This window comes from Rhea americana, unplaced genomic scaffold (genome assembly GCF_003343005.1).
Source record: "Rhea americana isolate MKP2758 unplaced genomic scaffold, rheAme1 scaffold_453, whole genome shotgun sequence".
NCBI classification, from domain to species: domain Eukaryota; kingdom Metazoa; phylum Chordata; class Aves; order Rheiformes; family Rheidae; genus Rhea; species Rhea americana.
Window position 1 is genome coordinate 172,770 of NW_028186594.1, and position 27,068 is coordinate 199,837.

The 27,068-nt window shown below is 42.7% G+C and overlaps 1 protein-coding gene across 1 annotated transcript in view; it reads right to left on the reverse strand.

Moving 5' to 3' along the window:
• Positions 1-26,120, reverse strand: part of WNT3 (Wnt family member 3) — a 52,826-nt gene extending 26,706 nt beyond the window's left edge. Inside the window, exon 1 of the mRNA XM_085316156.1 lies at positions 26,041-26,120. Within this exon, the coding sequence (XP_085172282.1) occupies positions 26,041-26,120 (80 nt within the window). The remainder of the gene's footprint in view (positions 1-26,040) is intronic.
• Between the last annotated feature and the right edge of the window lie 948 nt (positions 26,121-27,068).

Genomic DNA, 27,068 nt, shown 5'->3' on the forward strand with positions numbered 1-27,068 from the left:
ATAATTAGAGTGAGATCTTCACTTAAGTTAGCATTTCAGTGGTACCTGCTTATTCCCTGTTTTTGCTGCTAAGGCAAACTATTTGACCATATTTTGACACAGGAGAAACAATCTCAGCTTTACACATGCACAAGAGCTGTTGCTGGCTGGACACAGCAAATTCACACACTGGTCTATTTTCAGATACTTGTTCATATCTTGTGCCCTCGAATGGGCTGGAGATGCCAGCTCTCATCTGTGAGAAGCATCTTTCTTCAGATAGCATCACAGAAAATTAACAGCCAGCTCTGAAAAGGTAGGATGCAGCAATTAACTTGAACATGGCTGAATTTTACTGCTGCCATTTGTGTGCTATTTGATCTGGTCTGGCAGGGTGCAGTCAATTCTGTGGGCCCTGGGAGGGATTAGTGCCTCGCAGGGATCACTACTAGTTTTTCAGAAGAATTTAAGTTTTTTGATGTGATCAGCTTTAGGGATATACAAATATTTGAAATAAAAACAGGCCCAGACTAAGACCAGAAATAAATTTGCTGGGTGAAGATTCATCTACGTGATAAGATGGGTGCGAAGGCCAGGACATGTTGAACGGTGTTACCTAGAGTCAGAGTTTCAGAAAATGTTGATTGCTTTAGGTTTCCTTCTAACCTGCGTCTGACGTCTTGAGGTGACGTCTTATCCTCTTTATCATGTGCACCAGGTTCACTTCTTCATTTTAAGCTCCAGGTGTCTGCATGCAGACTTCCTGGGTAGCTGCTGGTGAAAAATAGACACCAACAGAGCACCGCTACTCTAGTCTGTGTAGAGTTACTGAAGGAGGAGAGGAATCACACTCCAGATGAGCCCCTTTAACTTCACTGACTCCACAGAGCACTAGAGAAGTACCTCTCAAATTAGATCAGATGCCCTTGAGGCCCAGAGAGCCACACACGTGGTCTTTACAGGCTGAAGGCCAACCACAGAGAATAGTGACCTCTAAGGGAAGATCTCCAATAAAGGTTTGCAGTGAGATTTCTGCCACATCACCTAAATTTAATCTGATTGTTTTATTCCATTTTTGTTAGTATATTTTTTTTGTCTTGTGGGCATGGGATGTGATGCACTCCTGTGTACAAACTTCCCAGATACTATCCACATCCTTGTACCCACTCTGCCACGATTTTGCAGAGTTTTCATAGTACAGTTGGCAGCTGAGTAGTAAAAAATAAAATAGGATGTCTCACCCACCCTTCCTACTCCTCCTGCTCCTGCCCCGAGACCTTGATGTTACCACATCAGGTGGTAGCATCATACCAGAACCTCTATTTCTGATACAGCTGAGTTAGTGTTCTGATAATTTAGCAAATTAAATTGTCTCTGGTCTCTAGCAAAAGAAATGCTGGACCTGACACAAGTGAGCGAGTGGCAACATATTCTTCATCAGTGACGTTATTGATGAGCACTACTGATCKCTGGCTGCCCATATAACCTCTGCAGCACTTTGCTCTCCGCTTGCTGTGGCAATATCTCTGTCCCCGGTATGTAGGTAGGACAAAATCAGACAGAAAGTGGCCAGCACTAGGACCAGCAGAGAGATAGAAACAGGGTCTAGGGCACTGTGACTGCCTGACACCGACCAAACCCATGGGCAGTAGCTGAGGGACACTGCTGACAYAGTTGGTACCTGATACCCAGCTTTCAGGAAAGGATACGCTTTTGTATATATCGATATACCAGCAGTGATCTTACTCCATCTACTCAAAATTATAATGTAAATGTACTATTGAGGTATATTGAAGCCTGATCACAAATATGACTTATTTAACAGCAATCTTAGGCCATGCAGTACTAGCTCAGTAGTGGCTGTGCTTTAATGAAACTCATGTAGACTGTGAGTCATTCCCTCGTACACCGGTATCTCCTTGAGAGTGCAACCATTCTCTTTGACCTTCAACAAAGTTAAATAAGATATTGAAGAGGGAAGGGTACAGCATCATGTTTGTGAAATTGGATTACTCAGCTCCCAGCCTCTGAAGGTTGCCTATAGCTTCTCTCCTGGACGTATTAAGGATGGTTTTGTACTTCTGTTTTCTTCATCAGGTTCTGGCCAAGCGTGTGCTGTCTTATCCAGTAAAGTGCAGAGGACACTGCAGCTATTACTCTAGAAACTGGAGCATTTCAAGCCTCCTCCTTGTTCTAAATAGGATTTTAAATGTGGAAAGGGGACAAAAGAGCAACAGTGGTGAGCTGAGGCAATGCCTTATGTTGACAGTTTGATTAGCTTATTGGAAAGACTTCTGAGAGATTATTTAGTTACAGTGAGAAAAGGGGGAAGATTAAGACTTTCTGTCCAGCAAAAGAGGGCAGGACAATGCCTGGTGAATGGGAATTCAGACCAGCAAACTGCAAAGGCATAAGTTTCAAAGAAGGAGACAAATGGCCGACACTTGTTGCAGATTCTCTGCTGCTGGGTTTCTATAAATCTGGACTGTGCCTTTCTGGAAGAGCTGTTTGAGTCAATAGAAATGAATTCCTCACCCCTGGGGTAAAAGGATAAAATTTAGTGGCCACACTACACAGCTGCATCTGGCTTTGGAAGGAGACTTTTTTTTTCTTGTCCCTTGGCTCATAAATAGGGAAAGCCCAGATGGTCTATGTCTTTGCTGTTATTTCTGGCATAATGGGTTCTCTRCACATACTGATAATGGCTGCAGAGGCAGCAAAGAGAGGGAAATGGGCTTGGACAGGGTTGGAAGGACTTGGTTCTAGCTGTAGAGTGAGAGGGCTTCTGGCAAGTCAATAATCCTTATTTCTYCTCTAAACAAAAGTTAAGTCTTCCATCAATTTTTGATAGGATGCCCTTAAATTAGCAAGTGGTATACATGGAGGACATAGGAATACTGTGTGTAAGAACCTTAAAGTAAGCTCAGGAATCTGAAATAACATTGTGTTAACTACAGCCTACAAGTGACTTTCTGAGTCCCTAGTGCAGGAGATGGAGGAAGAATGCTGGGTCCCCAAGAATGGCTCTGCTGAACACCTCCTAATGCACACCGAYGGCATGTGACACTGAAGTACTGCCCTTTAATTCAAAGAGCATCAAGGAAAATTCCTGTGTCCTCTCTATATTTTCTTTCATGCAATGTTCTCTGCTAGATCTGATTTATTTCTGTCTGATTCAGACAGCTTTAAACATTTTTCAAGTGCTCTGTCTGGAGCTCCTGGCCGGTAGCACAGCCGCGTCATCTTGCAGAAGCATCCACAGTCTGCAAATGCCAGGGGAAGCCTGGGAGCTGCTCCCACTACCCCAGGCAACTGGCTAGTTCCCTCCCATGCTCTGCAATGCCTGTCTTCTTGGCAGTTTTTTCATAGTCTCAGTTACCAGGTTGGATTGTGAGCCCTGATGGCTGATGAACAGAGACAAATCCTGGTCTTCAGCCCCTGCTACAGGCCTAGGGAGGATCTGGTGTCCCATCGGGCCAGCAGCATCTTCAACATCTCTTCAGCAATCAATTGAGTTTATGTTCAAGATTTGCCTCTCTCTTTGCCTCTCTCTGCTCTTTGTCCTTACCAGGACCTGAAGGTAGCACACCCATCAGGCATCTGCAAAGTTATGTGTATGCTACCAATGCAGATCTTGCACTGAACAGCCTGTCCGCACAGTTGATTTCAAACTTTTCCCAGGTGGGCAAAGCCCTTTCTATATTCTGAGATATTTCCTAGATCAGGACTTTGGTTATCTCCTCTTAGCTCATGTGGACCAATGTGGAGCACAGTGCCAGGAGTACATGGCAGTGAGTTAGTTGCCTTGGCTCTCATGACAGCGATCCAGATGTCTGTGCCGCCATACTGGAGCAACAGCTCATTAGTAACACTAAAGACACCACATAGATCTGAGGAAGCTCCATGTTTTTTGAATATCCTGCCAGAGAAGTGACCCAAGGGGACTTGCATTACCGACAAGAGGAGGGAGAATACATGACACTATGGCTGAGAAAGGACCATGGCAAAAGTATGCCCTGTGTAGGAAGACTTGCAACTTGTGCTAAATTCTCTTTGCATTTTTGGAGTAGGAAAAATCCTAAATGGAAGAAAAATCAGCTCCTGATCTTCAGGATTGTTCCTTATTGTTTATATAAAATCTCTTTCTCTAGCCAGGAATTAGTAGAAATACTAAGTAGCCAACAATACTCCAAGCATTAAGTCATCAAAAGCATGTTGTTTCTTGTAGGGGCCTGGCTAGATGTGATCGGAAATCTAAGTTGAGTTTTAAAGTGCTGATACTTACAGGAATAATAAAATTTATTGTGTCAAGCAGAGAGGAAAGAGACAAGATAGACCAGGATATTAGCTGGATGTTAAATGACTTTTAATAACAAAGAGTAAATTACAAAGAGTAAAAAGATAGTCTCCTCACCTCCACCAGCTCTTTTTTAGTGAGAGGAAAAGTAGTGCTGACACACTGCAGTACCAAAAAAAGAGGATCTAGAACAAACTATCAAACTCAAAAGCAGAAAATACCAAGGCTGGAAGAAGATGGTTATAAAAGCACTCAGGCTGCCACTAGCATTATTAATTTGCCTGTAACAATGAGCCATTGTAAAGTTGAACTGGTGTGTACAGTGGCTGGTAGAACTATCAAGAAGATTGTCAGTGAGATTATAAGYGTATTTGGTAAATGGTTTAAAATGAGCACAAGTGAAGAATGCTAAAACATCCAGAAAATCCTGAATTAGYATGTTATAAAACTAGAAGAAGCAATTGGATCATGTAGTCTGATTTTTATAGTGCGACTCGAAAACTTCCCTAATCCCCTCATCTTGGGCTTGATGTTTTGCATTTAGCTAAAACAAACAAGGAAACACATGGCAGGAGAACTGAGTTCTCTGCATAGGGAACCTGCAAAAGGCAGGCATGGGCACAGACTTCTGAGGGGATGCAGATGTCTGCAGGTTAGAGAGGTGGAGTCCCTCTGATACACAGGGGGCCAACATTAGAATTTTAACAGAGAACATCCAGAGCAGGGAACAATATCCTGATGTGAAGAAACACAGAAGTACTGGTTGGAACAGACCCCTGGAGGCTCCAGTCCAACCTCTGACAGACTRTCCTGACTAGAGCAGGGCAATTTACAGTACTAGACCAGGCTGACCATGGCTTTGATGAGCCAAATTTTGTAAACTTCCAAGGGTGAAGATCCCCTGCCTCTCCAGACACCCGTCCAAGGGCTGCACAGCTCCCTGGGGAAGGAATATTTYCTAATGGCCAACTTAAATCTCTTAACAAACATAAATTTGATGCCTTTCTTTGTCTTCTTCTTTTACCAGTATTGGACATGGTATTTCCTAGCTGTCCTTCCATAGATACTTCACATGCTTTTAAGGATTTTGAATATGTACTATTACAGGTTTTCCTTGATTATCCAAGAGTCTCTGTCTGAGAGTTCTCTCCACTCRTCCACAGAAGCTTGTAGGACTGCTGAGAAACAGTACTTTTTGCTGCTGTTTCTAAGACTCCATTCACARTGCTAAACGCACTTCAAGTGTTTTAGGTTTGTCATACTCCTGCTTGTCATGAACAGCCAGCAGCTGTTCCTGGGATCTCCCCATGTGGTGGTCCTAAACATGATTAACAATTTATTTGTGTATTTTAAAGCAATATGGGTTATCAGAGGACCAAGTCCTTTAAGTAAGGTGGATGTCTGAGTTGACAGAGAAAACTTGGCAAAAAACAGCACACCGATAGCACCAGCCTCAGCAGCTAGAATTTTTCAGTGATCTGCCGCACTTCACCTTATCTCATTACATTAGTGCCAGGATGGACTGTATTGTTTTGCACACAACTGCAATGTGATACTAACCAGGGACACAATTTACATACTGTAAGATTGCCACTCACTCCTTTGTASTGAGGATAGCTTCCTAGATATGGATTCTACACGTAAGAGTTGCTACATCTGRAAAACCAGAAATTGCTGCTGATTTCTCAAGGCCATTGAACAAACATGACCCAAGGCCTACAGAAATTTTTGTCAYACCACAAAGTGCCTCTACACTCAATTGCTCAAGAAATGAGTCTGAGAGGAATGGCTCTGATTTCAGTGAATGCCCCATGCTGTTCTCTAAAGGCCATCCAGTGTAAGACACTTTCCTCCAACTTTTCCCAGATTTCTTTGGAGAGCAGTCTATATGACAAGGCCTATAAGCCTGACCTTTTCTTCCCTCACTGCGGGATCCTGCCACACAATGGGGAGCCAGGATGATCCCACAAACACTCAACATTCCTAAGGACAGTGAACCTTCAACATGCTATGCCTCTATTGTTAATCCCTGAAAAATTCTGGCAAATTGGTGAATGGATGAATGGGTGAAGTACATTGTTTTTGCCTGGAGAAAGGCAAAAGTCCATCTTCAAGAAATGCAAGAAGGAGGATGTGGGAAACTACAGCTTCGGCTCACTCCCTGGAAAGTTTATGGAGCAAATCCTCTTAGAAGTCCTGTCCAGGCACATCAAGGACAAGAAGGTGATAGGGAACTGCCAGCATGAATTTACCAAAGATAAAACATGTCTGACCAATCTGGCAGCTTTTTATGATGAGATGACTGGTTCTGTGGTGAGGGGAATGCAGTGGATGCTATTTGTCTCAGCTTTAGCAAGACCTCTGAGATTATCTCCTATAGTATCTCTATTGCAAAACTGGGTGAAATGCAGACTAGACAGATGGACTGCRGGGTAGGTGCACCACTGAGGTCAAAAAGTAGTGGTCAGTGGCTCAAAGTCTAATTGGCAGCCAGGTATGAGAGGTGTTCCTTGGAAGTCTGTTCCTTGGGAGTGGGACTGTTTTAATATCTTCATTAACAACCTGAATGATGGGGCAGAATGCACCCTTAGCAAGTTTGTACATGATACCAAACTGGTGGGGGGGACGATGGATATGCTGAAGGGCAATGCTGCTATTCAGAAGGAATATTCTCAACAGGCTGAGAAACGGACTGACAGGAACCTTATGAAGTTCAGCAAAAGCGAACACCATGTCTTGCTCCAGGGGTGGTATGGCCTCATGCGACAGGACAGGTTGGGGCTGACAGGCCAGAGAGCAGCTTTGAACAGAAGGACTGGGGAATGCTGATGGACAGCTAGTTGAAAAGGAGTCAGCAGGGAAGAAGACCAACTATATCCTGGGACTATATTAGCAAAAGAGTAACTAGGAAGTGGAGGAATGTGATTCTTCCTATCTACTCAGCACTTCTGAGACCACCTCTGGAGTCCTGTGTCCAATATGGGATTTCTTAGGACAAGTAAAACATGGACATACTGATGTGAGTCTAGTGGAAGTCACCAAGATGACTGGGGCTGCTTTGCATAGGGCCTCCAGGTGAGACCTACAGATGATCCTTCCAACCTAAATTATTCTATAATGCTATGATTCAATGAGCACTGCAAAGGGCTGCAGTAGGCACGCTCACCTACTTAGAATGCGGCCATGAAGTTCATGTTTCTCTCCAAATTTTAGATGTCTTAAAGCTAGATTGCAGCTAATTGCACTGGTTCCTCTTCCAATCAATGGAGAACAAACACCTATGGCAGGCCAGTCATCCCACTCTACAAAAAGTATTTGAGACTGGGGTAATGACTCACCCTCCAGAGATGCCTCACTAATCAGTTTATGCTGATTAGATGGCTAGCTTAGGGAACTAACCTCCATGTGTCCCCATCATGAAGATCTCCATTCAGACTAATCACTCAGGATCTCTTTTTAATGAATGGAGAAAATGAGGCACTTTTGAACTTGATCAGCTGACCTGTTTTACCTGTTTGTCTCTGGACGAGGTGAACTGCAGTCTAGACATGCAGTCTAGACACTTGGCTTTAGACTGTGTCTACCTATCTGGCTCAGATGGCTCTCACCAACTTTTGAGTCCCAGCAGAGCTGGATAAGGCTGCAAGCACATACCATGAATGGTGCATTATCTTTTTAAAAGGTAAGGAGGAAAAACCAACATGTTGTTAGAAAAGCCACAGAGATGTTTCTCAAACAAGCTACTGGAGTAACCTGTACCCTACCCATAGCAATGCCCTGTGAAAGCCAGAACTCTGCTCCCTATTTACAGAGCAATTCAGAAAAGCTGTTTTAGAAGCCTTGAATGTCATAGACTATGATATTTATTTCTCATTGCTCAAGGAATGTTGGATTATAACAGGACTAAGGACTACATAACAGACTCACCCATGGATGGGCTGGATCCCTTTTGGAGAGTTGTATGTGCAGTTTGATACTGTACCACTGTCTTTGCACGTGCAAATGTGCTTGTAAATTATTTAGATAGATGATGTATCATTTGAGCTTCTGGGCAACAAGGAACTTTTCTGTTAAGATGTGAGCACATTCAGAGGCTGAGATGTGGAATGGATGCARTAAGAGGAGTCCAGTGGGTAAAGGTTTAGCTTTGCCCTGCAATCCCAGACATTATAAGGGCAGGTGAGAGAAATAAGGAGTAATGGAATGATCTCTTTGTTGGCCTGCAAGTGGAGCTGGGGAACATGTGTACAATCGATTGATGAGCAAAGATGATTTGGGGCCACTGAGATGATTAAGGAATTGGAACATCTGACACATGATGAGAGGCTGTGAGAGCTGGGATTGTTCAGCCTGGAACAAGAGCGTATGGATAGGTTGCCAATATCCTTGGAAATATTCCAAAACCACCTGGCCACAATTCTGGGCAACCTTTTCTAGCTGAACTTGCTTGAGCAAGGGGGGTAAACTACATGATCTCCAGATATGCTTTCCAATCTTTACGATTTTGTGATTCTGTGAGCTTCCAGAAGAGAAGGCTCAGAGGATCTTATCAGTGTGTATAAATACCTGACAGAGGAAGTAAAGAGGATGTATCCAGACTCTTTTCTGTGGTATACAGTGAAAGAACAGGAAGCAATGGGCACAAATTGAAATACAGGAAATTCCACTTTAAAATAAGAAAAAAATCTTTTCCTATGAGGGTAGTTGAACATTGAAACAGATTTCCCAGAGTCTCTACTGTTGGAGATGCATATTCAAAACCTGCCTGGTCACAGCCCTGAGTAGCCTTCTCTAATTGACCCTGCTTTAAGCAGGTGGTTGACTAGATGTCTCCAGTGGTCCCTTCCAACCTTAACCATTCTGTGATTCTGTGACCAAATATGTAGGTAGTCTAGCAGGGATACGCCATGGATTTACTGCTAAGGCACCAAAAGAATTGTTGTAGGGCTGTTGAGACAGAATTGACCAGTGCATTTCTGGGATTCATTAACTTCTGAGGGGAAGATACAGCTGCGAGGTCGAGGAGAAACAGGAATGTACCAAACCATTTGAATGTCCCAAAGACAATGATTCTTGCAGCTGCTCCTACTTGTTTGCCTGGACGAGCTTTCTTAGATAACTGAGAGCAGGAATTGTCATGTATTATGTTTGTCCAGAGCCAGCATAACCTCACCTAGAAGTTTACTAAGGCATATTTTTCTCCTTACTTTCTTTCTTTGCATCTCTACTGAGCAGATATTTGTCACTTTTCTCCAGCCTGGCGCCAGCGGTACTGAGATGGGAATTCTCAAGGCAAACTCCCAAAGTTATAAGAGTCTTTACACACCGTAAGACAACCAAAGTTGGACTAACTCAGACTTCCTAGGCTTGTGCTTTTTTAAACATCTCTCCTAGAAAGCCTCTTGTTTCCAATTTGGGTGTTATTACCTGGTTGAAAATCCAAACCTAAAAGCCTTCTTCTCCTGAGAGAATCTCTCCTCTCACAGGTTTTCAGTTCATATTCCCTTTTTATTCATTCATAACTTTCTTCCTCCATAAACCTCCTACCCCTGGACTTTCCTCCTTCCCTTCAATCTCTTACTCATTGCATTCCTCATGCCTCCTTCTGTTTTCCTTAACTATCCCTCCTCTCCTCACATCACTTCCACCTCTATTTTTCTGCTCCTGGCAATTCCTTCCCCTTCTCCTCAGACTTTGAACCCTATTCCAGGTACTTAAATGTTTATCTACCTACTTCCTGGCTTCCACACAGTGATCAGCAATGATGACTTCTTGCTCTTTGTGTCCTGAGCAGTGTTCCCTACAGCTCCCTACAGAGCTCTCACTGTCTCCACAGCTCTGGTTCTGCTCTCTCCTGAGGCCCTTAATGTTTTTCATCCTATGCTATCTTGTCCACATTCTTGAGGGGATAGTCTGGCCCAGTGTCCTCTGCTCCTGTCAACCCTCTTCTCTGCAGTCTCCATATCACTTTTTCCCTTGAGGTGAGCCTTTTTCTGCATAATCCAAACCTCCATATCCACCACTGCTGCTGACTCCACACTAACACACTTCTGGACACTCTCTTTTTTTGTGGTTCAAAAGGGCCACAAAGGAGGGAAAAGCCCTCCTTACAGTTGAGTGAATATTACTTCCTCCCCACACCTGCTTCTGCTTTCTGAGCTGGGYCCTTTCTGAGTGAGTCTGAGCCCCGGCAAAGGCCTTTTCCAGTTCCTGGTGGGAAACTTAGTTTCCATATTCTGTCTGACCATGTGGTAAGCAGGCAGGCAGCAAAAGTTTGTGCAACTTCCTGAGATATTTTCTCAATTGATTTAATCTGCCAGTGTTCACATTTGCAAAATGTGAACCCTACTTACCTGACCTTGGTAATGGTGATAGCATTGCCTGCCTGGCCCAGAAAGGATTTCCTTGCGGCARTCTGGGAGCAAAGCACTCGCCAGTGCGGAGGCAGGAGGGGAGGGCCGTGCAGAGAGGTGTCGTTGCTGTAGCAGGGATGTCTTTGGAGCCTGATGGTGACAAGAACAATAGCCAGGGAGGAAYATGGGACTGGGGCCTTAATGCTACTCAGGCTCCATCATGCCTAGGTCAACTGAGACATTGGGGTCTCAACTGGCCTTGTGGAGAAGTCCGTCTCCTAGGCTGGTCAGCAAAGGAGGCTYTAGTAAATCCTCACCTGACTCAGTGTACAGAATTGTCCAGCCAGGGAGCAGGAGAGKGAAGTCAGATGAGAGCCCTCTGCCTGCGCAGAGATTGGCTCCCTCTAATGTCCGAGGCCCTCTGCCTGAGCAGTCCCTGCAACAAAGGGTTTCATAATAGAGTAAGCAGATCCCTCTAGATTACTATAATTTGTCTRAGCATGGCGTTAAGCAAATGAATCTGCTGTTGCATCCCTTACATTATCTCTCGGCCTACTGGTGTGTGGATTAGTGTTGCTGCAGCAACAGCACTTTTGTAAGATGAGCCCGTTTTGGGAGAGCTGCTCCAGTTTGGGTGACTCAGGGCTCTGTCATGGGCTTGAAAGTGATTTGGCATCTGCCTCCACCCCTTTGTCTTGGCATCACACAAGGTTAGGCTCTGACTTATTTGCCAGCAAATGCTGGAAGGATGAGAGAGGGGGCCAGGGCTTAGGAGCAGAGTCTGCTTCCCCTCCTCTTCAACGCAGGCTGAATAAAGTTGCTGTCAAGGGTGTGTGTCCAGGAACTGGGCTCCTTTATGTTTCATGTATCAGATATAAATGTTATGTTCAGCAATGCCTGGTCAAAGCAATGTCACTCTCAGTTTAGAAAATACAATCAAGTGATTTGACATGGGAGAGAATCTATTCTGCAGGGACTGTGATAATATTATTCACCCGTGAATTTACATAAATGCATATATTTTGCATATGCAAATTGGTGCTGCCAGGCTGAGACTACTATAAACAGAATGAGATTTTCAGCACTGCAGAATCTTTCCTCCTCTGGGTGAAATGCTGAAATTGATATGGAGCCTCACTTACTCCAGATCAGTGGGGCCTGGCAGGGCTGGTGGCTGTAGATTTGCATAAGCACCACGCAGGACTCTAGCCATTGCATTTGTGGCATTTGTTGATGCTATACTGTCTTGCCCATCCCTGTCACTGGCCGCCAGGCTTGCCTGTGAGGTGTTTCCAGCAAAGGGAGAACCCACAATGTTGATTTACCTTCCTTTGCTACCTCCCTTCCCCAGGCTGGAATTGATGGAGACACATTTCATACTGGAAGGAGAAGGCAAATGYGACAGTCAGTCCAAAATGGAGCATTACAGGAAAAGACACCTTACTACCTGGGCCAACATGAGAGCTGGCTAGTCCTGATCTGTCTGCCAAGTCCTTTCTACATATGCCCATTTGGGAGGTATTAGGTTGTGGCTAACCTAAGCAAACGGCTAGCACCAACCAGCTGGAAATCAGCCTCTGTGAAGCACCAACTTTGGCATCAAAAAGCATTTGCCCAATGCTCAGATAGTACAGGAACATCACACTGTGGATGGGGATTACTGTGTCCATCCAGCTGTCTCACAGTGTGAGGTCTGATCTAGGCCAGATGTCTGGGCTGCCTCTCTTCAGAGAATCCTGAGACAGGGATTTAAGATAAAGGGAGTGATTCTGCTCTTACAAACTGACTGAGGTTAACCCAAGAAGGACTTGCCCTGGCCTTGGAAGAGGCAGAGATCTTGGACTGAGCTTGGTTCTGTCTGTCCTGTACTATGGCTGAGACTGAGGCACCTAGTTTTGTTTCAGCTGGCTGAATTGTATCTTACAGTGTTTGTGTCAGATACAACAGGGAAGGATCCAGTGGAGTCTTCTTAAAACTAGATCTAGAATTAATCCTGGCAGTTTCTTCTGATGAAAAATTCTGCCTCTGTGCTCCTCTTTCCATGGAGAAGACAATAGCCTTTGGAGAGAGATGCTCTGGGCACTAGCAAGATGTGAGACACAACATGCCCTTGAATACTGCAGATAATATTCAACTAGTTGACTCACCGTGTTACACCAAAGGTCCATCTAGCCTGTATCCTGCCTCCTTGGCAGATAAACTCAGATATATAGGCAAACACCATGGAAAGAGAACAAGTATAAAAGAAGCCTTTGCTTAGTACRTGGGTTTATGGGTTGCATAGACCAGCAGTGATGGGTTATGGGATTTCCTGAGTTGAAGCTTAGCTCTGGACTATCATTCTCAAGGGTTACTGGAGGAGTGACCATCAGCAATTTCCTCTAAGCCTTTTCTTACTCCATTCATATACATGGCCTCTGCACCATTTCCTGGGAATGAGATCCATGATCTAATCATACACTTCTCCCTGATTGCTTTAAACCCTAGGGCTGATAATTTCATTGGTAATTTTTGGTTCTTATATCCTGGGAAATAAGCCTATTTTCAACATTTTCTTGTCATCATTCATGATCTACAAAGTCTATGTTGTATTCACCCTTAACTGTCTTTCTCCAAGCTACAAATCTAAGCTAAATAATCTCTCCTCATGTGTAACCATTTAATACCATTTAATTCTGGTCTCCCTGTTTGCTTGTCTCCTTACTTTTTCCTTTTTATTTAAGATTTTTGGAAAAGACAATGACCAAACTGTGAAGAGAGCACAGAACATAGATGATCCTTGGACTGAAAAAATGCTGTGCTGACATTTTCCTTTTTGAGAACAAATCCAGAAACATCTCCTAACAGATTTGTTCTATCACTTTCCAGCTAACATATTCACAAAAATCTGGGCAAAAGAGCTAGGAGCAAGGTGCAAAGCTTGTGAGTGCTATATAAATCTATGCACTGATTACTAAGCACCGAACAACTAACTAAACAGGACTTTCCGTAACAATGCCAAAATCAATTTCATAGATGCAGAAAAATTAACCTATATCATACTTAAACAGATTAGGGATCCTTTTCCCAATGTGCTTTGCTTTGCAGATATTGACAATAAGTTAATCTACCATTTTACCATCCATTCAGTATCTGGAAATCCTGTCATCTGTGGTCACCTTTATGCTGGACCATCCTGAGTAATGTGTTACCTTTTCAAAATCATCTCGCCATTATTCACCTTTTCTTGCCATTTTCAATGTATTGGACAGTGTTTGTCCCTGAAAAATTCTACTGCTCTCTTTCCAAATAAAATGACTTTTCCCATATTTTTTAACAAACAATTAATCTGATAGGACGTTATGGGAGATACCCTTTCCTCTTAGAGTATTAACCAGGAATAGAGAAAAATCCATTAGGAAAAAAAAATCTGTTCTTGAAGACTTGTTCTTGGAAGTCTGTTTATTGCCGAGAAATTTGGTTTTGGTATTTCTTCTTTTTATCATTTAGTAGCCTGACATGATTTTTTCATAGTTAATATTGGCTATACTGATCTTAAGTGTATTCAAAGCATTGTGGGGAACTGGGTGGAGGGCTGGAGATCGTCTATTAGATGATATAATGTGTAATGCCAGGCAGAACTGGGCTGCTGACCTAACACTGAAAATTCATTAATGACAACCTGGACCCCAAAATGGTTCACGGAACAAATGGTAGGAGCACAATTCTGAAACAAAGATTATTTCACTGTCTGCATTGTTTTCTACAGAAAAGTTTTCTACAGAAAAGTCATTCCAGGACTCAGTGGAGAGTTTTTACATCCACTTGTTCATTTCTCATGCATTACCAGCAAGCYTTGAATTCATAATATTCAAAAATACATCAGAAAACTGTTTCCTTGGTTCCTGTATAATTTCCACCCATACAGCAGAAACAATGCACATCTAACAGCTGAGATCTTTTTGGCTCAAGATAGAACTCGAGTGTTTTCTCCACTAAAACCTAATCTATGGACATGAGTCACTAGCTGGAATCATACCATGTCTCACGGTCCAGCTTCCTGAATTACAGGGTTACTGGTCTGAATACAGTCAGACAGGAGCTTAGACACTTAGGCAGGATTGTACCAAACACACAAGACCTKTAGACTGCAAGACAAGTGATGCTGTACTGGTCGCTCTTATGGAAAAGGACCACATGCCTTTGAGCTAGGCTACCTGCCAAACAAAAATAAAAGTGTGTGTATAGACAGTAGAGTTAAATGGAGTAACATCATTTTTGAACATCTAGGAAGGCTCAGCCATGTCTGCTGGGTATAAAAGGCTAATTTTCAAGAACTAGACCATTTAGCATGTTGATTATAGCAGCATCACTGGTTTCTCTCCCTATTCTCTAGCAGTTCCCATTTTTCCTTGCAATACCTTTGTCCAAGCTCTCATTAATTTGACCAAAGGGTGAGCAATGGTTACCCTCAAGGTATGAAATGACTGTTCAAGACAAGACAGTGAAGCCTGCAGACATGACCCCAGCAGACACAGGTTGAAATTCTTTGAGGGGTTTTGATAGAACTTAGTCTCCAAAAGTATGATCCTCAACTCTGCAAAGCTGTTGCCTTAATTTTTATCAGGCTTCCCATTTGTAAGAGTTTACAAGAGCTCCAGATGTGTTCTTATTCTTYCAGCTTTTTCATGTGACTAACTAGAGGCAGCAGGCCATTCCCTACAAAAGCCACAAAGAAGATATTTGTTTCTGGAGATCTTAATTTTAGGAGATCTATATTTCAGAAAAACTCATCTCATTGAAATGAGATGTGAAGACAAATAGTATCTGTAACTCAGTTACTACATAAATGATCTGAGAAACCAAACTCAAATGCATTTGATTAGAATTTATTACAGATAATTTGGCTGTTATCGAAGATAATGAGGCTGGAGCACTCACAATGCAATAATCAGAGTCAGAATTCTATGAGTCAGCTAAAACATTGTTGTGACAAAGAAAGCCAAAGAAATAACCAAAACATTGAAAGCATCACAGTCATGGGAAGCACATACTAAGAAATCATGTGAAAACCAGTGATCACTAATGAGTGGATTTCTGAGCCAAGGCATGCGATACTCATGCTAATGGCTGAAATCTGGGCAATAGGCTGAAAAAAATCACCATGTAAATATGCCATTGTCAGTAAGGCAAGTAGCAAAGAGGGAGTCATCTACACTGCAGATGTCTSCCATGAGGGAAGAGGGATGAGGACTAAGGAGCTGAGTGTAGTCAGCTAGGACTACACTAGAACCGTGAAAAGCCCTGTGTGACAGGTTTCAAAGGTCACTAAATTTTTTTTTTTTTTTTTAGTTATGGTTCTTCACATTTGATAGAAAGTAACTGCAGAAAAACTGTATGGCTATGAGGCAGAATTGGGATCATAATAAAAAATCATGAGTTTATTGGCTGATACTAACCTCTTCTGTTCTAAATGAGGAGGATCTTCTTGTTGAAATGACAGAAGAGGATTGCTTGTGTCTGATCCAATGTGATACTAGAATGGCTCAGGGAAAGTGTTTCCCACTTGAAAAGGAAAGGGGCTCATACTGAGAAAGGTGCCAGTTAGACCTGATTAGATTTCTAAAATTGATTGAAATCAGATAGAGAGGTGTGACAAATTAACAAATTAGGAAACAGAAATTAGAAGGAGTTTCTATCCTAGCAAATTCGCTTATCAAAGAATACTTTTTACCTGTTTTCAGAGATGGAAACRTAACTACACCAACAGCCCTGATGATCAACCTTTTTTTGAAAGAGTAAAYGTTACTCAAGCTAGTGTACTAGAAGCTCTTTCTGCCAAGGATGACTCACAATTTCTTTCCTAGGTAACATTGAAGTTTTTCTGGCCTAACATGAATGTGCATCAGCACTAGTCTACCTCTCTACTAAATATGCGGGTCTGGAAACCTCCTGTAACTAAGGTGATTTGTAAGATAAGAGTCAAGACATTTTTAAAGGACCACTGTCGTACCCAGTGGTTTCCAAATGTCTTCTCTCCTGAGGTTAGTTTGGATTTTTTTTTTCAGAGTCTTATCTACACTCCTAGTCAGAGTAAATAATAAGAAACCCAGGGACTAGAAAGGGTCCTGGACTGGAAGAGGTGGGAACTCTCATGCTATACCTACATATTATAGAAAGAGTTGTAAATTCATGCACAATCAATGCATAAAGAAGCAATGATAGATTTTAAAAGGCACTGAGTGTTAAGCAGACTATAGAGTTTCTCAGCCTGTGCCCATGGAGGGTGCTGGGATGCAACTCAGCAAGCTGAAGGATCTCCTTAAAAATCCGTCTTCCATGAACTCTTGAATCTCTCCAATCCGTAAAAGCTCCTGTTTTTCATCATATAGCAATCTAGTTTGGTCTTTATCATGAAAACTTCTAGGAAAACAATATTAAATAATATAGCCTGATAACCGTRCATCCAAAGCTTTTCATTACATCCAGCATCTCTATAGTCAGCCTCCAAAATSGACTAATGTTAAACTATCTCTATAAAATATGCCTCAGATCAAAAATAAATGCATGTACCAATAGAAGACTACCATTAAACTTTGAGTAATTTAAGGAACATGAGAGATTACTACATGGAGGATATGTAAATTATAAAGACTACCATTAAACTTTGAGTAATTTAAGGAACATGAGAGATTACTACATGGAGGATATGTAAATTATAAAGCCAGTTCCTGACACATCTGACATATGTCAGCCTGCTGGATTTGTATGTCCCAAGTTTGACTGTATCATCTCCAGGGACATGATTGTATCCATATGGACAAAAATCAAATCCACTCAAAGACCATCTTTGAAAAGCCTTTGRTATGAGTTTCATAATGCTGTAAAACTGATAACAACAAATCGAAAGTATTTCTTGAATGGGCAACATAAGCAAAGGCTTTGACTTTCATCGTGGACTTTGGGTGTGTCTACACTGCTGCATGGCTGGACTCTCAACCTGGAATTCATTCTATTTTAATAATCCAAAATTTGATGTATTTGATATATTGACACATATTAAAACCAGTCAAACACCAGGATCAGTAGGAAAACAGCAACTAGCAACTGCTAAACCCCTACTAAGCTTGCCAAGGAAGACTTAGGAAGGACATCCCAAGAGGCTCAGGTTGAGCCAAATTGCCATAGATATTAGCTTGGTTCAACACAAGTCATACAAATAGGAACCTTAATGACAGCAGGGTGTTAGCAGCAAGACATATCTGAACAGGAAACATTGCTAACCCAACTGACTACAATTTATATATGTTAACCATATACTGTTTAAGGAAGTTTTGTACTCATGATATAAAGGGATGTGCCTTGAAAAAGGTGTATTGGGAATAATGCACTCTTGTTCACATTGAGATTTCTGTTGGCAGGTGCACCAACACTTTCTGTAGCTGAACAAGATGAATACATTCCTAGATGGCTAGGCCATCTGCTAGCGTTCCTTAGAAACTAAGATATGGGGCATGCATCAAATAAAGACATTTTTCCATTATATACATGACCCAGAGGATTGACAGTATTGTGTATTTTATCGACATATTTTCATTGCACACTATCTACATTGCATAAGTCTTTATTCATTATTATTTCATATTTAAGATTTCCATCGAAGTTCTCTAAAACCGGCTACTTGGATATTCTCCTGTCTTTTGGTATGAAATATAGCCACTGGCTTAAGTTAAACTGTTTAACTTGGCAGTGGAAGGATCTAGATGAGCATCACTGAAACCCTAGCACCAGTCTCAAGTCCTTCTAACTCCCAAATACAAGCYCTGGTGAGTATGTGAGCAGTGTTCCCTTGGCTTCCCCAATAAGTAGAAATCAAGTGATCTCAGAGTGTCAACTAAATTGTGAAAGTGCAATTTAAAAGTCAGAACTGATTTAGTGATCTTTGAGTTATGTCCTCTGTGGGCTCAGACTGCCCAGAGCTGTATTTTGCCTGCAAGGAGGAAGGAAAGGCTAAAGACATTCATGCGTCTCCCATTGGCTCACATACGCAGTAAAACATTACGACTACAGTGCAGTAGCTGGAGATGTACAGAGGCAAGATAAATGCAGTGGGAAAATGTTAGCTAAAGACCTGTCATGACCTAGCTTCAGTGGCAATGGTATATATCTGAGCACAGAACCGGATGTGTAGCGTACAACAGGAGTCACATGAGTAATCGTCAGGTTTCTCCTTGGCATGTGCTTGTTGGGCTGTGTGTTGCTGTCATAAACCTTGGCCTGTCATGTGGATGGGAGCTGGCTTAGTTGTGTTCAGGGTTCTAACGAAGGTTCCACTGTCTGTTAGATTTGCACTAGGGATTGAGTAATCCAAGAACTGTATGGCAGTTTGCACCTTTTGCAACATTGCTGTTGGTCAAAGAGTATCACAGAGTCACAGAAATGCTGACTAAAAAGGATCCCTAGAGGCCTCTAGACCTGCTCAAAACAGGACCCTCCCCAGCACGAGCCCAGGATGGCTTTGTGCAGTGGAATCTGGCAAATCCCCAAAGATGGAGCCTCCTCACTACAGTAGGCACCTGGCCCAGGGCCACACAGCCCTCTTAGGCAAGAATGATCGCCTCATGCCCAATCTGAACCTCCCAAGCCCCAGCTTGTGGCCATAGCTGCTTACTGTATCATCTAACACAACTCAGAAGAAATTGTCTCCCATGTTTTTAACTGCCCTAGAAGAAGTTATAGACTGCTGTTAGACACTGGTCAGCCTCTGCTTTACCAGACTAAATGAGCTCAGCTCCCACCATCTCTCCTTGCTGACAATGTGCCCCAAGCTCTGACTGTCTTGGTAGCCTCCACCATTGGCCCTCTCCAGTTTCTCTGCTTCCCTCTTGAACTGGCAGGCCAGCTCAGGACACAGTGTTRTAAGTGCAGCCTTCCAAGAGCCAAGCAAAGGGATGACAGCTTCTCTTAATATGTTGTCCACACTCCTCCTCCAAATGTAGCCCAGGATGCAGTTCATTTAGTTTGTGATGACCACAGCTGCTGGTTTATATTCACCCTGATGCTCCTCAGTGCAGGTCCTCCTCACCGCAGCTGTTACTCAGCTGGTTGTATGCATACAACCGTGTCAGTGGGAAGTCAAGTCTCTACCTGACCAAATCAAGGTGAGTATTGAAATATAGCTGTGAGAGCAAGTCAGCATGCCAAATGGTTGGCATGTGGATTTGTAGGCTAGTGGCCTTCAGTGTCCACAGCACCTCRCAGTCAGCCCTAGTTTAAGAACATCAGGTGAGCAGAAGTACTCTCTGAATTTCCAGGGCTCTTGCATGAGGTGACTGCTTAACTTTATTAAATGCTGCTTTTGAATGAAGGATTCAAATGAAAAATATTTGTTTTGCAATTAAACTGCCTCTTAAAAGCTTGTGACCATTTAAATTTGCTTCTAAATCTAGTTATAAGAATAATAAAAGAGATCTCTGCTTAAGGGCAGAGACATATTTTTAAGTCTTTATCTGTGAGTCACAGCATTTCTCTGTATGTTCATTTGGCTCTAGACTTGTGCTGGCCCTGCAGAACAGAATGGATCATGGGGCTGAGGCACTCCAGGAGAGAAGAATGGTTATTTTTAAGGGAATGACACTTCCTGATGGTCAGGAAAATGCATGGACTTCTTACTATTTATATCTTTATTATTGTGTTCTARTAGCATTTTAAAGCTGACACTGAGCTCAGGACTCTATTGCACTGCAGTCACCACATACAGGGGAGAAAGAGAACCAGTAAGATATGCTACCTAGGCATACTAACAGTGCCATGACATGGAGCACTTTGAGGTTCACAAGGCCGTACTATCCTCAGAAGCTGCCTTCTGGCGATGTTTGAAGCTGCCCCTCTATTTTTGCTGAACATGGCAGAAATGAGTCTGAATTTCAGCTTGATCCTGGACAGCTTTTACTCTGCAGTATCATCTGACCAACAGATTCTTCAGGGAGGTGATACAGAGTCCCACAGACCATGTCTAGCTATTCCAGCCACCAAACGAGACCTTTAAAACCAAGATCCAGAACTCTTATGGCCATTTAGTTGTTTACATCTGTATTCATGAACTATGGACATCGCCCTACCTTCATTCTTTGTTCTCTCTGGCCTAAGTACAGTCCTTGGGTAGCTTCACACCTCCAGCCTTGGCAGAAAGGCTTTGACAAATCTAGGGCCAGTGGTTTATGGCACTAGCCCACCAGCTGCTTACCTCTTCTCAYTGGCAGATGTTAGCACCACTCCAGCAGCATTAGTGTAAAGCAACATGGTTTTATGCATCAACTCTACCAGCTGAGAGCTTCAAGAGTCAGCACAGGCTGCTGATGGAGGAGCTCTGGCTTCACGTGCCAGATTGGGAGCTGGTGCAGCACTTCTGCGCTCACACGGTTAGTGCTATCATTTCTGTCGTTTCCATGCTCTGTCTTTATATTAATCATTTCCCCCCAGAACTGGCTACATTTTAAGGCATAGGGAAACTACACTTGGGGTTATTTTTCTTCTTTGTAATTCTCTAGCAGCTGGATTTGCATCAGGAAATCCACTCCTGTAGTCTGACTCTGCACTGCAATTTTACATATTTCTTTTAAATAAAGCTTTAAGGGCCACATGCATACAACAMCACACAGGCTACAAGATATAAACATTTTGAACCTTCAAAGAGTGAAAGAAAAAAAGAAAAAGGGAAGAATGGTGACAAGAAAGAACTCTCCCATTCATTTCAGCAAGGTGAAACACTGACAGCTAAAGAAGACAAACTACATGCCACGCCATACTGCATCTACGTGCAAATGGTTTTCACATACGGGTTTTCCAAATGAGGAAGCTACTGTGGGACCAGTGAAAACCTGATTTTAAGTTTCTATCTGCTGCTTCCCAGGGGCCCAAGGCCACTGTGATCTTCAGTGAGCTGCCAATGCCTCCAGCCTCTCTTGAAAACATTTCTGAGAGATAGAAGTAGAATTTAATAACATATAATGGACAAAATCATTCTTCTATTTGCCAAATCATTTGCTTGGAGGCCAAGCAATGCTGGACGGGAAGATGCACTATATTAGAATCATAATTATGTGCAGTGACTGTTGATACTGCATCTCAAGGAGCCATCTCAAGTGAAACTGATTATGTCTAACCCTTTACTCCAGACTTCTTGGGTACACMGATGGCTCCAAGTCTGGCTTCCTTCCCCAGTTTGATGATATGCTAGGGTTTTTAAAAGTGCTTGTCCCATTCAAAGGTAAGCAACGTGCATGGAAGAGGAGAGCATTTGCTACTTCTCAGTTTGTGGGTGAAGCTCTCTTCTTGATTGTCTTCTTCAGCCCCTGTATACCTATTACCAGTCTGAGAGCAGATTYCTAGTTGCTTCCTGGGCCACAATATCTCTGTCAGATTGCACTGGCACAAGTCTTGCCTGTGAACAGGATTTCCCTGTTCATCTAAATTCTCTCTGGACAGCAAATGTACCAGAACACTCCAGGGCCCATCTATCAGTCTGGCTGTATTCGATGTTGCCCAGCTTTCATACCTCGATGGTTGTCATCCCCCATGATGGAACCATGTGCTGTTATGCCTGTTGTTAGGTGGGCATTTGGGCCTGCTATTAAAAAACTGATTGCAGGTATGACTATGGTCTCCACTTCTGTTCTGCAGGCACYTAAGAGGGTTGTTCGCCTGACCAAAGACCACTGGCTGCAAGGCTGTGATGGCAGCCACTGCCTCACTGCCCGCTCTGCTTCTACCCATGCCACCCCTGAAGAGGCAGGAAAAGCAGCAGATCTAGGTCACCCTGGCCTCATCATGTGTCTTTGTCTCTTCCTTCTGTGCCTTTCTTTCACTACAGCAACTCGAACAGCATAACTGTTGTACAGCATATCTGAGGAAGCTTCTGTTGGCTTCAGTATCTAGTGTTAGTGGTCTCAGAGGCAGCGTTTAGATGACCTTTCCCCATCTGTGCCACATTTATCCCTTTTCACTGCTCTGACAGGGTGGAGAGCATATGAAGAAGACTTGGTCCTACTGCAAAATATGAAGCTCTGCTCAATGAAGGTTCCAACTGCAATCCACACTGCTCCTGGACCTTGCTCAAGCATTTCCTGAGAAAATGCTGGTTTGATGGGGACAGGACCATGTTGGGGAGTTGCTAGCAATTAAACAATCTGGACTGCAACCTCTAGGCCCTGTTCCTGTTGGCTTTACAGTCAACCTATCTACTCCACCACCCCACTGACCTGTTGCCATCAGCAGGCCTGGACACTGAGGATATGTGTTTGTACAAGTCATTCCCTTTCCATGCTACTTTTTCAAACTGCTGCCACACASTCTCTGTGCTGAGAGCTGATGGCTTGAGCCTCAGTGCCTTGTGCCTAACATTTTGTCATGGAGGCCAGAGGCAGGACCTACCCTCCTCTACCCTACCCTCAGCCCAGGAGCTGAAGGGCTGCTGTTGAATTATGAGCTCTCTAGACACTGTAAGCAGATGGACAACACCTTTCCTTTTCCTATCAATAGAATGAAAACTCTCAGTACAAACCCTCTTCATCTGCACTTCATCTTTTGGTTTTATCCTTTCCACCACACTGTCATTGGTGTCCTGCTTGCTGGCGTGGTTTGACTACACTGTTGATAAGTGGGACTGCTCCAGCCATCCCTAAAGCTCCTTTGCTTGGTGCACAGACCCTGTTTTCATTTCATTTGTTTTATTTGTGCCTATCTGGACACTTCCTCCCCACTACAGAAGCTACAGAAACGTCTTTCCCATTTATACCCAGAGCCATCAATGGGACTGAACCTCTTATAACCAGAAGCAGAAATAATCTGTTTTGATTTAGCTGCAAAATTATTCCCTATGCAGTAGAGAAATACCCAGAGAGGTTGCACTAGCATGATTGGTGACTATCTGTCAGTAGTTTTGGGGTCCTGCAAAATGAACAGTATTCCCAAAGGTCTTTTATTTAGCAGAGACGAATTTAGCAGAGGATAAAGAAATGCTAACGGTCTCCCTATCCAGCCTGGCCTGGTGAGGTGCAGGAGCCMTGTGCAGAGGACCCTGTGGAGCCAGTTCCCGAGCTCTGCTCCCCTCCCTCTACCTCTAGGCATACTCAGTCCTGCAAGGCGGATTCATGACCCAAAGTCTGCTCTGTGCCTAAAGACAACTGGTGATCAGGAAGACAACCTGAAAATGATCTTTTTTGAGGATATATATCTCATTAAACTGGAAGGGACAGATTATGAGAATCCAATTTAAAGCCTTCAGCGGGACTGAAGGAGACGTTTAATTTTGTGTGCTGTGGGAAGCATTGTTTCTGTCTGAGCAGTCAGGGAGCTCTGGCTCCAGATATTTCTGTCCTTCTGTTCTCTCAGCCTTGAAGAAGCTTCTAAAACCTTTTGCCATTTTTGATTGCCTATCCTTTGCTCCGATCCCTATCTGGGGGTATCTCATCACACCATTTTAGTGCAGTAGAGACTCTCTATCACCTTGTATATAGCCTGATYCTTCTAAAATGTGCAAGATGCAGATTTATGGAACAAAATTCTATGCATAGCTTGTTTGACTCACTCTCTTTCCATATGCTGCCTGCCATGCCCCTGGTATTTCAGTCTATGACCAGCAGTCTTGCATCTCTGTATTGTTCCTTTCAGAACAAACTGGTTCAAATTTTGGGATAGGCAAGGACATGATGAAGACACCTGTCTGTGGTGTCTTCTCCTGAAAACAGGGAGAGGCATTTTGCTAATGGGAACATATTCTCTTGAGAGGGAAAAACAGACTTTTTGTTCAAGGAGACTTGGGTTCCTTGCTTTGAAAGTCAAAACCCTCCTGATTCAGGTGTTAAATCCTGATTTATATCAGAGCCTGAGGCACCTCAGGAATCAGTGAGACCCCGGGAGAGCTGGTGTCAGGGCAATGTACCATTGCCCCATGTAGTSTCTAGCGGCAGGTTGTTCCCTTTAGATCCAGCCATGCAATTTTGACCTGTGCTACTCACTGCACACCCCCACTTAGACATACTGCTCCCCAGATTAATGGGAAAAGGGCATAATGAATCAAAGCAATGTGATCTATATTTTGGTAGTCTCCCCTGCCTCAGGCTCAGGCCCTGAAGTTAAGCAGCCGTGGTCAGGGTGAGGAAATCATTTAATTCTTTGAGAAAACATGCTGTGATTTAGCCATTTCATGAACCTGCGTAGCTTTTAAACAATTCCTGAGCGTGGACTTCTCATTGTATGCTTAGTCTTTCACTACTGCCACTGCATATATTCTTTCTTAAAGTCCACGACGATAAGCAGATTGTTAAAAAATTCGACTTTTCATTCTCATTTCTAAATATTCCCAGACATGGCAGTCCATTTCCAAGTTCACTCCCACCTACTTCTTGCCATCTCCATGTTGGCACTGAAAGGATCTAATTCGGTAATAAAAAAAGGACTTTTCTGGAAAGGCGAAAATCATCCAAGAATCTCGGTAGCACTAATTCCAACATCTCCCTCTTTGCCCTATAGATCATTAGGCTTAAAGCCCCTACCTGGAATGTACAGAAACTTAACAAGMTATATTCCAATGAGAAATCCTACAGTATTAACAGAGAAATTAACTGAAATATTCTGTTATGCAACTCACTGTCTGCTGTGTTTAAATGACCTCAAATGTTTTATTCTGAATTTTTTGTTTTAAAGCGCTTCCTATTGCATTCTGTTAATATATTTATTTTTAAAATGAGGAATAACTCAGGTTACTTATCAATCACATTATAAAATATAAGCAGTTCTTTTTTGTTATTTTTATTGTTACTGCAAGAAAATAAGTGACATTTTCATAATTATAAAGAACAAAACCCATCTTTGAGGAATTTTACTAACGAATATTTTCTCAGGTGCCATTTGTGTTCTCAGCTTATTTGCTGGACTAAATTCACATTACAGAATACAACAAAAGAAGAGAAAGAAGTCCAAAAACTGCATCAGCCAAAAAGAAAATAGAATTAAAAAAATTTTAAAGGATTGATCACAGTTTATTAGAAAAGGAAGAAAATACCTGCTAAAAAGCCATGCAACAGACAAAATTTCTATTGCACAAGAAAATAAAAACACATCATTCTACATCTAAAACAAATGACCATGCCTACAGTGACAAAAATGGAGAAATTAAGAGTGATGGGGAAGACTCCATTTATGCAAAGAGAAACCTAGACACTGTCCTTTAAAAATAACCCCAAACTTTTCATTAATTACCAGACAAATCTGAAGAAATTATGCTTAGAATCAAACATGCAATCGTGGTGAGCTCAGCAGGGCTAAGGATGAAAAGGAAGGAACATGCGTACACACAAATCCCATTGCTRATAATTAATTAATTCATTAATCAATCATAGAGAGAGGGAAGCGAGGGGGAAGAAATCTTACCACCAAATTGGGTAACCGGCTAAGACCTTTGTGCCATTGAAGAGAAAAGATAAAATTAATCCAAGCAGGTGGTAATCCATTAGTCCAGGCTGATGGAAGGGGAAAATCTCAGTGAAGTTTTCAGAAAAACATTAAGTGTGAAAACGAAGAACGCCCCCCTTCCCAGAAAAAAAAAAAAAAAAGAAAGAAAGAGTTAAACAAAGTCCCTTGAAGTGCGGATGACTTTCTGGCTTGTCAGAAACACACCTCTCCAAGCCTTTTCCCTGTAGATCATCCAAAAGCGTCTATTAAAAAGTGCAGGGCTTGGGGATGTCAGCAGGCAGCCAATCAGACCGCATGGCCCAAGGTAAGGGATGAGTCTCAGCTCAGGGCTGTCAATCATGCTCTCCTCCCCCTCTACCCCACAACTTTGTTCCTAGCCCTCGCTTCCACATTCAAACMCTCTTTGCAACAGACCTTACTGGGGTGGTGAGATTTTTGGTGGGGTTTTGTTTTTCATTTCTTTTCTTTTTCTTTTTTTCCTAAGTTCACTTAGAAACCCAGGATGCACAGACTCTGCTTCTGGCTTGGCATGCCAAGACATTGCAAGGTAAGGATGAAGGCTGATGGTGATTGCGCTTAATCTCACGGCGGGGGTGAGATAGACAACTTATTCTTTAGATGGAGAGGGAGATGAACATTAACCCTTGCATGAGGGAGGCAGAACTGAAGGGAGCACAAAAGAGTTAGAATAACCCTCTGAAAGTGTATCAGTATATTGAAGTGAGCCTCATGGGCAAAACTGGTTATGAACTTTAAATGAAATCAGCACTGCCCAGGCTTCTAAAAACTTGTGGGTGGGATGGATAGAGGGGGGAAGCAATGGCAGCCTGAGAAAAAAACACCATGTCRTAGTTAGAGTGGAAGAGAAAAATGTGAAGATATTCCAATAATTAATTTCTTGTGAAATGCATCGCTGGGTGCAGAAAAATGAAAATATTAATAAAAAAACTCCATATGAGCAATAAGAAAAGACCATCACAAGCAGT